The following is a 10,003-nucleotide window of genomic DNA, read 5'->3' as shown; positions in this document are numbered from 1 at the left end:
CCCACCGGGCCCCGCGGGCGGCCGGCCAGGGCGTCAAACCGTTGGTGTTTATAGCTCGTTTCCATTGGCGTTGCTGTGTTGGGTTTCATTTCAGTCTTCCTGATTCTGCCCTTCTGTAAAGTGTACATTATTACCAAGTTCCTTGTTTTTTTATATATATATATATAAATATATATATATACAAACTGTACACTTCTTGCCTTTGTACATTTGGGCAAGGAGAGAGAATAAATCTTTTTAAGAGACAATCACAAACCTGTGAGGGTGGCTTTTTCTTCCTGCTCCCCTGAATTCTGGTCCTTTGTCCCCAAAAGCTGTGGCCAGTGATTTTTAGGGGGTGAAGACGGGGGGGTCCCCCATGTCTGGGGCATCCGAGAGGGCTGAAGCAGACGTGCTGCTCCTGGTGCCAAGCTGATCGGTCCACGGCCACCGAGGCTGAGGGGGGGTGGCCCAGTGGGGCAGCAGGTCCTGCCCCCCCAGCACCCTCCTGCTTGCATGCAGGCCCTGCGCACCTGGATTTGGCCCCTCCACTCTGCCACCAGCCGACACAGCTCCACCTGGGGATGCTGCAGCCAAGCTCAGCCGTGACAGTTTGGGTCAGGCTTGAACCCCTGGGGCAGCTGCCCCACGGCCTGCCAGGGTCCTGGCCTGCACCAGGCGAGCCCGTCTCCACCGCCCCAGGGAGCCCCCTTTGGAGGAGGCAGCTGGGGGCGCGGTGTGCCACAGGGCAGAGCTTGGCTCCTCCAGCTTGGCAACGGTAGGCGCTTTGCTAGGCAGCACCGAGAAAAATCAGATTTTTCAAGAGGGTATTTCTGAAGCCACTCCTGAGACCTTTACATTTGACCACGCTTTCCTGCCCTGGCTCAAGCAAGTATTTGGTACTTGTCAGAGAGGCAGATGCATTGGCACAGCTTAATAACTGCAGCTTATTAACAAGCTCAGGAGACCATCCCCACTCCAGGCTCCCATGACCAGGACCTTACACTTTACCAGTAAATTTTACCAGTAAGGAAGGAGCAAAGTGGTTCCCACCCCGTCACATTAGGGATGTGCCGGTAGAGGAGCACAAGGGGGTGGCAGCAGGGTCCTGGCGCATGCAGAAACACCCCGGGAAGCACCCACCAGCCCAGGGAAGGAGTTGGGGCAGCTCTAGCTACAGGAAGGGATAAAACTTGGCCTTTCAAAAGCCAGAACTAGAAATCAGTGTTGTTTCAGCTAGGGAACACGTGCAAGGTCTCCTCTGTCTCTGCACCGCACCTGGAGCAAGGCCAGGAGGGGCAATGCCTGTTGCAGAGCCGCAGCCAGGACAAGAGGGGCTGATGGCCCCACAACAAAAGCTAGGGCAGAGGTGTGCCCAGCCTCTAATTTTAAACCAGACGTAGGATTTAATGCCCCATTGAAGAGGGAGTAGAGCCACCAGCCCTTTGATTTCATTGGAGGGGAAGGAGGGAAAAGAGACACAAACTTTAAGATGATTTATTCACACAAACTTGTATCCCAGCCCCACCTCTCTCCCCCAAACAGAAAACACTGACCATGACGTTTATGGAATGGCTCGGCTTCAGCTTTTAACAAAATCCTCCACAGAAGGGTGAGAGCACGACAAAGCACACAAGGACAAGTCCACACGCAAGCAGCCAGGCCAGGAAGAGAGCTCACGCTAACTTTAAGATGATTTATTCACACAAACTTGTATCCCAGCCCCACCTCTCTCCCCCAAACAGAAAACACTGACCATGACGTTTATGGAATGGCTCGGCTTCAGCTTTTAACAAAATCCTCCACAGAAGGGTGAGAGCACGACAAAGCACACAAGGACAAGTCCACACGCAAGCAGCCAGGCCAGGAAGAGAGCTCACGGCACGCCTCCAGGGCACAGTTTATAAATACACCCTTCTCGTGTGGCCTTCAAAGCAAGCCAGCCAGGTTACATCCACATGGCACGAAGACAAGAGCACAACCTCATTCTCCAACATCAGAAGGGGTAGGGATGAAACGCGAGCTACCACCAGCACTGCGGTCCCATCCCTCCATCCCGGGAAAGCCCCCAGATGGGGAGAGCATCCCACCGCGACCGGTAGAGCCGCCATCCACGCCTGCCCCCACACGCAACCCCCTTTGGTTTGGATACAGCCGTTAGCTCGGTGTCTCAAGTCTTGAGATCATCTCTTTGGAAAGGCGAGGAGGAAGAACAGAGGTGACGGCCACGGGCCTGCTCCTTACCCGTCCTTGGGGGGAGGATAAAGGCGCGAGCTGTTTAGGCTCCTTGGACCATCACAACCATCACACCGCAGGCAGGTGAGGAAACGCTCCCCCAGAGCGGAGGTATTGCTCCGAACACTCGCTTGACCCTCTGAAACCATCGCAGCGCTACGGGAGGCCCACCAGAGGCTCTGTTCCTTTCAAATAAGCAGCCCCAGCTGTGTGAGGTTCATCTGAATGCCCCTTTTATTGAACGCTGTGATAGCGCAGTGGTAACATTGAACAGAGTTAAGACTGCTTAAAACAAAAGCTGGAAGAGCAAGAAGTTTTAAAAAAAAAAAAAAAAGGTTAGACCAGTTAAAACAGCATCGGTCGCCCCAAAGCAGAGACGCACGGGGGTTTTAATGTAGTGTTAAAGGTTAAACTCGAGCACATCTCCTCCATGTGCCTAACGCCCAAAACATGCCTTCTACTTAAGAGTCTGAGTGAAAAATAAAAAAGTAGTCTGTCAGATGAGCGCACATCGGGTGCCTGGGAAAGGGCCAACACGGGTTTAGAGAAGTCAAGGAGTTGATACTGCATCTACCGCTGTGCTCCCCCACGCACGGCCTGGGCACCAGGTGCCCCTAGGCTAACACACCACACAGCTGCACGTAAAGAGCTCCTATGCCAGTTCATAAACATCTTCCATTTACTATTTGGTGATTACATGTGTGTATATATAGTTCTCTAGGCAACACATTTCAATGAGATAGTCAACTCTGAGGATACACAGGCCAATCTAACAATGAGAAATGCAGTTTCAGTCCAACAGAAGCTTGTTTTCCCTTTCCTCAAGAAAGGAGATGTAACCCTCTCTCCCCTCAACAGCGTGACCTGAAAATGCTGGAGTCCCCCGCTGCAGCTATTCTTCATCAGAGGAAGAGTTCTGATCCAGGGGGTACACCATGAACATCACATCTGGCCGTGACGGGACAGAGGGGTGACCAGGCCTCACGATTTCAAAGCCCAAGAAGCTGAATGTCTTCAGGAGTGGAGCTACCAGAGAGAAGGAAAGCTGTTACCACCAGGAATAATCCTCCTTACGTGCATCACCCTAGAAGCCACGAATATCAAAGTACACTGAACACCCTCTGAGAGCGCATCCAGAGCACAGAAAGAAACCATTTTAACACGACAGCCCTCTCGAATAGGAGGTCTTGTCTCTTCCTGCATTCATCACAGCTGCTCGTAAGCGCGAAGGGGATTTTACTTGTGCAGCAGAGCCAGTTTATCCTGCGATGTCTGTTCCATCCCCTCTGAGAAACAGCGACGGTTGGTTCTCTACCTGCACCAGCCGCACAGCCCCGCTGTGCCAGGATGCATGTGGCCATCCCGCAGCACGTCAAAGTTTTTATTCTGTACTTACATGGGTCCCAGCACCCTTTGAGCCCTGAAAGTGGGTCAGACAGCAGTAAACGGGAATCTACTTACTCAAGGTCTAGGCAGAAATTTGCTGCCTCTGTGAGGAGAGCTCAGTGGAAACTCAAGACAACTCAGCGCAGCTCAGTGCGGTCCCCCAGGAAAGCCACCCTCAGACCACGGCTTATGCACAGGACAAATTCAGAGCGGGGTCAGTCCCCACACACACCTTGTCTTGGTCGGGCAAGGTTATGTTACACAGTGACTGGATGCATGCCCGCTTGTTACTAAAGCGATCGCTTCCCTGTGCCCCGTGAAAGTTACCCTGGCGCAGCATCTAATCTCTACGGCACCCTCTGATGATCAGCTTCCAGCCACTGAACAGTCACGCGGAAGAGCTCCTATATATTTTCAAGACAGCACTGAATTTCAACTGCATAGACAAGGACCCAGGATCTGGAGCGCTCCAGGACTCATACAAATAAGCCAGGTCCAAGAACAACACCTAGCCCATTTTTAAAAACAAAACCCAGTATCAGATGTCTCCTGTAACCAGCCACTGCGGAGGTCACCTATGCAGCCTGTGGTGGCGGTGACCTTATAGCAAGAACTTAATCTGAAAATTATTCTTGGCATCGTAACACGGAATGACATCTTCCTGAGCTCAGCACAGCTTAGCTCTAATAACGCGCTTCGTTTCAGACAAGACAGTGCGGCTTGTGAAGCAGCAGAGTAAAATTAGAATTAAGGTTTGAATTACTCCTGCCACGGCCATTGCTTGGTTTCTAGCCTGCGCCTAGTAAGATTTAAAGTGACACATCCGCAGCTTGGTACCTCACCGCAAATCTCCTCAAACTTCCGTGCCGTAATCACTCACCCAACGCGTCTATCTTTAGATCCTAATGCAGCCCCCTTAAGCCATAAGCATCTACAGCCAGGGTCAGGATTACCTGTAGGTCTAGGAAGGGCAAAACTGCCAGGAGATCTTTAAAAAGCAGATTAGCATCAGGGCAACAAGCTGTAAGTGTTCATTTCCCACGTAATAACCTCTCCCTGGTTTCTCCTTCCAAATCACACAAGCCTGGTGCCAAATGGAGACCTCCACTCCTTACCAAAGCAGAAATATTAACCAATTTCTGGACAAGAAAATACTCCAAGTAATTCAGCAGCAGCTTTCTGCATGACAGTACTAGTAATAATTTAACAGCAGGACAGCAAAGCATATCTGCTGGAGAAACCACAATACTCCCTCTCCCATAGTCTCCAGAAAGGGCTTACTTCCTCCACAAGAAACTATTTCTAATTTGCAAGAACGCCACGAGAATTATCCATATAACAATTACTGCCATAGGAAGCGTCCCGTGGAGCCTTGCTTTGGGATTACCAGAGTTCTGTACAGCTTCAGCAGCACCATTTTAGATCTAGGGAGCAAACCTGACAGCGGGGGCGAGTTCTCACCTCTGTCTTCTCTGCTTTTTCGGAAGCAAATAAAGACGTAGTTTACTTTCATTTTTTCTTCAGCAAACTCCAACAGTGCTGATAACCTGCCAAGGAGGAAGGAGACAAAAGAACATCAGCTATAGGAAGTCCTGTCCTGAGGAAGCCTCTGAGCATTATCAACTGTTTGGATGTTTTCAGGCAGAAAGATTACTTGTTTACAGACCCCTTCCAGTGAACAATGGGTGCCGAAACAATGGGCGCCGAAACAATGGGCTTCCTGCTTCGCTATCCAGCCCTGCAAAACTAAGAGCTATCCTCTTATCAACTGTTTGGATGTTTTCAGGCAGAAAGATTACTTGTTTACAGACCCCTTCCAGTGAACAATGGGCGCCGAAACAATGGGCTTCCTGCTTCGCTATCCAGCCCTGCAAAACTAAGAGCTATCACACCAAGTCACCCCACAAGTCACTGTCCTCGGCACCAGCGTGCACAAGCACCCATCCCCACCGGCCAGTGATTTTGTACAGAAGCCTTCGTGCGCAGGAAGCTGAATACCGCAGCTGATCCCGAGCCAGGCTACATCCCCCTCCGCTGGCAACACACACGAGGGGATCTGCAAGTTTTGCGCTTCATGGAAGGAGAAGAAAAAAAGCTCACGCCAGGCAGAAGAGAAGAGAAAGCCATCACTGAAGGAGCATGTGCGCAGGCAAAGCTGTTTCCTGAACACATCAGCTGGACGGCACAGCTGATGCACCCCGGAATCCACGCTTCCTGCCTTTCCAGCTAAATTATTTCTGCCACCTCTTGATGGAAGCAGCGCTGCATTAACCCCTCTCTGAGCCCTGGGGATCGGCTCGGCGGAGCCATCGCTGTCACTGCTGGCCTTGTAACCATTTACAAGGCAGGCTGCTAGAGCAGTGACAAACAGGGCTTCAATCGACATCTAATTAAACAGCAGTCAGCGAGGCTGGAGTGCAGCGAGGGAGATTAAATTTGCAAGGGTTTTGTTAATATGGTAATGAACTATTTTAATTATAGCCTCTACTAGGCTGTTTTACCTAGCTAAAAATAATCTTACAAAATTGCACTTTAAGTCACGATGACACAGGCGGGTAAATACCCTCCCAGAAGAGCAGGAACTTGGACAGCTAAAGGATTTACAGGCCGACTGAAGAAATCACACAAACATTTATCTGGACTCGGAGTCAAATGAGACAAGCGTGAGACAGCAAGAATACTGGCACTTACTGAAGGTGCCCAATGAGGTTTTTTTTCTTAATTAGCTTGTGTCATTTACGGATGAAGCCTGCTTGGAGATTTAGGAGGACTTCAGAGAGCTTTGCAGAGGAATCCAGTAAAGCCACATCTACGCTACAGTGCTCCCCACCAGCGGAGATCTCTGGCAAAGCACTTGGCAGGAAGTAGCTGCTCTGGAAGCTGCGTTTACACAAGCTTCCCAGAGCAGAGCTGTCTGGACAAAACACTACCGTATTCTGCCAACAGAGAAAAATCAGAGACTCTGGCAGAGCCCAACGCCTGCGTGGCAGCACTCCAAGAGCAGATCCACCTACTGATGAGAAGGAGCGCATCAATATAATGGAGGGGTTTTTTTCCCCCTGAAAGAGAGGAAAATGCCTGCCAAAATAAGCTTGCCAAGTGGCCAGCAGAATAAAAATCGGAGAAAGGCTTGTAGATTTTCTGTACCAAAATATGCAAGGAATCACTCCGCTCATTTATTGCTTATTTTTCATTAGCATAGGGACTCAAAAAACAGTAACCCACCTGAAATGATCACTAAGGGGGAAGAAAATATATAAGGAGGACTAACAGGAGGACACTTCTCTGAAGACAAGGGAGTAAGGACGTACTTCAGATACACAAACCAGGAACAGAGCTGCTGTACATACAGCCCATTCTCCTCACACGCACAGCATCACCCATGTAAGCAAAGCCCTGCTCCCTGCAGGGCCACAGACACAACTCTGGGATCCTCAACTTACCCTTCTTTGCTTCCATCAGCTAATAATCCGTCAGGGATTTCCACAAAGAGGCTCTGATTAGAGAGCACTGCATCCCAGGAGGAGGTCTTCACCTCTGTGACCTTGTACTGGAAGTGGACAATCTGAGGCTTCCCTTCGTGCACTGGGACATCTTGGTTAACAGTGATCTTCTCGTCCTGTGCAGGGGAGGGAGGAGAGCTCATGAAATATGCTTTAGGGTTAAAGAAAACTATCCATGAGATTGTAGACCAAAAAAAAAAATGTAAGAGACCGTGCTTAAGTGAGCATGCAGAGGGACTGTTTTCAGTGGGAGCACCCTCCTGAAAGGGGACCAGCCCTTACAGACTGGTGTGTGTCCAGAGTTTCAGCCTATCACTAAAATTCACCACCGTGAGACTCACCATAGCTCGTGAAAGCATGCACAGTCAGCTGCAAGCTCATATCCGAGTCTCAGCACTCAAAACAAGCGTGTAAGTGGTTAATAGCTGTCGTTCTGAACTACCTGTATTTTCCAGAATATCTTGCTTTTATTCTAACCTAATACAAAAAATAAAGAACAAAAAAGTAAAGTCCTACATACTAAACAGCCAGGGGAGTATAACTAGAGAGATGCAAATGTAAAATAAGTGTTCTTAGTGAAACTAAAATACCATCATTATACTTTTCCTTTCCCCTTTCACAGGCTCAGGGACACACCACAACGAGTACTCAGACCTCTAGTCATGTTTTCCTATTCAAGGGAATGCAGTTCTGCATATTTACATTATATTAAATTTCTGGGTAGTGAGAGTCCATTCATTCACCGCAGGTCCCAGCCACATCTTTGAAGGGCGGTTCACGAACTACCCTTCAAAGAACACAACTTGAACCGACGAGCTGGAAGAGCATCTGCTGCCGCAGTCTGACCAATTTCGTTGTCTCCCCAATCCCCAACACAGTCTTTTTGTTTAAGGGATGACCGCAAATTGCTTTCCCAGATTTTACAACCAACTGGTATGGCAAATGGTTTGCCTCCTGCTTTAAGGGAAGAAAATACACAGCGCAGAGAGAATCCCCAAACAGTCAGAAGCTACACAGATTTGAAGATTGTGACGAGGTCTTTTCCAGAGACCACAGATGTACACGTCCCTCTCCAATACTACTCTAACTAGAATGCCAAGCATGCAGACCGCCTCAGATTCAGCTCAGCAGTTCCTAGAAAACAGTTTCGTGGTTAAAACTCCATTCCTCCTCCTGACAATTTTTGCAGGCAGTTGGCTCGCCCAATAATGATTTCCACATTTCACTGCAGAGCCCCAATGAAATGATGAAGAAATTCATTAGGTTCCCGAGTTAACGTTGTCAACTGCAGCGGAAGCTAAACTGCTCCCATCTGCTTGGTTACAGGCTCATGCATCCTGATTCTCTCACATTTACAAAGTCACCTGCACAGCTTTGAAGGGCAGAAGTAAACCAGATAATACAAGTCATGTCTGCTCTGTTCCCGAGTCACGGGAATGCCTGGGAAAGCCGCGTGCCCCTCTCTCATCAACGGGTGGGGTGGGAGGTGGTTTACTCCATCGGGTCATTAGGTGACCAACCGTCCGGCCTCCAGGCATTTTATTTTATCAGGGTGATTAATTCAGCAGCTCATGATGAACTCTGATCCGCTGACAATCAGCTGGACTGACAATGAAACAAGTGACATCGCTGCAGAAAGACAGCATCTCACCAGACTAGGCTTAATAAATGCTCTGCAGTGACATATACTCATCTCTGACCATAACACACACAGGCAGCAAGTACAGCAAAGAAAACTTAATCCAGTTTGGATCTGCAGTGAAGAAGCATGTAAAAGACGGGCAGTACAAACACATGGGCAGCCAACGGTGCCCAGGTAAGAGGGGGAAGAATCCCCAGTGTTGTGGCTTTTCAAGCAGATGTTTTCGTGTAGGTGTTTCAAGCTATTATGGTAGAAGCATCGCTGAAAGACCAGCAATTCAGCAAAAACATCTCTGAGACCCTGTGTCCTGAGGCTCCTGAAGCCTGTGCCCCAGTGCTTTAATTCCTGGTAACACGTGTATTAAAATAGATCCCTCTTGGTTTGACTATTGTGACAAGGAAGAAGCCATCGAGTATGTTAATGCTGGCGACAAAGTAACACCGCATACAAATCAGGAACTGCCTGGCTTTGGTAACCGGAGCAGAGGAAGCTGCCGTTTGTTTAAAGCCCACAAAGCTTAGCTGAAAAACAAGTTTACACTTCATCAGAATAAATATCCTGTAGGAAATAAGTTTATTCATCGAGTTTGAAAGAAGTTTTCGTGGCTGCGCCTGCTGTCAGGTTTTGCAGGTTTTAAGCCAAGTTAAAACAAGGGGATTACATGCACATCCTTCACCAGTGACTTTATAGGAGCCTTTTACAGTTGTTGTTACTGTGCAGAAAGCATCTCTCAGAAAAGATCCTTCTCTCAAGAAAAGCTCACAGATGCTTCTTTTCTTATACTTCGTGAAAACAAAAACAGGGTGAGGAAGTTGAGAAAAGCAGGCTGGGATTGACACATTGGAGGGGGAGGCACACGCGTGCATTTGTGCAGGAAGACTGGCAGGAGCCTGATAGGAGAGGAGAAGCTTTCCGAGCCTTCTGGCTCAGCCCTTCTGTCACCAGAAGTTATGCCCCGCGCTCCAAACCTAGTGAGGTTTCTCTACTTAAAAGCCCCCTAATGCGACAGCCCATGAACCAAAGGCAGCATAACCGCAGGGATTAAAAGAACCAGTTCCCCCGGTTCAGTGGGAATTACGTTCACACAGCCTGTCTTGGGCAGCTGATATTTTATTTCTAGGCATCAAAATAGAGACAGCGAGATGCTGGGGAGAGAAGCTGTTCCCGTGACGCAGAAGCCCAGAATTCTTTGGAAGCTGCTCAAAGCAAAATCCTGTTTACGCAACAAATGTTCGGTTTTAGTTCACTCCTGCAAAAT

The 10,003-nt window shown here is 48.9% G+C and overlaps 1 protein-coding gene across 1 annotated transcript in view; it reads right to left on the bottom strand.

Annotated features, from left to right (window-relative positions):
• Nucleotides 1-1,664: 1,664 nt before the first annotated feature.
• OAZ2 (ornithine decarboxylase antizyme 2) overlaps nt 1,665-10,003 on the bottom strand; it is a 35,674-nt gene continuing 27,335 nt past the window's right edge. Inside the window, 3 exon segments of the mRNA XM_009276337.1 lie at nt 1,665-3,240; nt 5,062-5,147; nt 7,044-7,219. Coding sequence (XP_009274612.1) covers nt 3,107-3,240; nt 5,062-5,147; nt 7,044-7,219 — 396 coding nt within the window. The 3' untranslated portion in view covers nt 1,665-3,106.

This window comes from Aptenodytes forsteri, unplaced genomic scaffold, assembly GCF_000699145.1.
Source record: "Aptenodytes forsteri isolate BGI_AS27 unplaced genomic scaffold, ASM69914v1 Scaffold113, whole genome shotgun sequence".
NCBI classification, from domain to species: domain Eukaryota; kingdom Metazoa; phylum Chordata; class Aves; order Sphenisciformes; family Spheniscidae; genus Aptenodytes; species Aptenodytes forsteri.
This window is presented reverse-complemented; position numbering and strand designations above follow the sequence as displayed.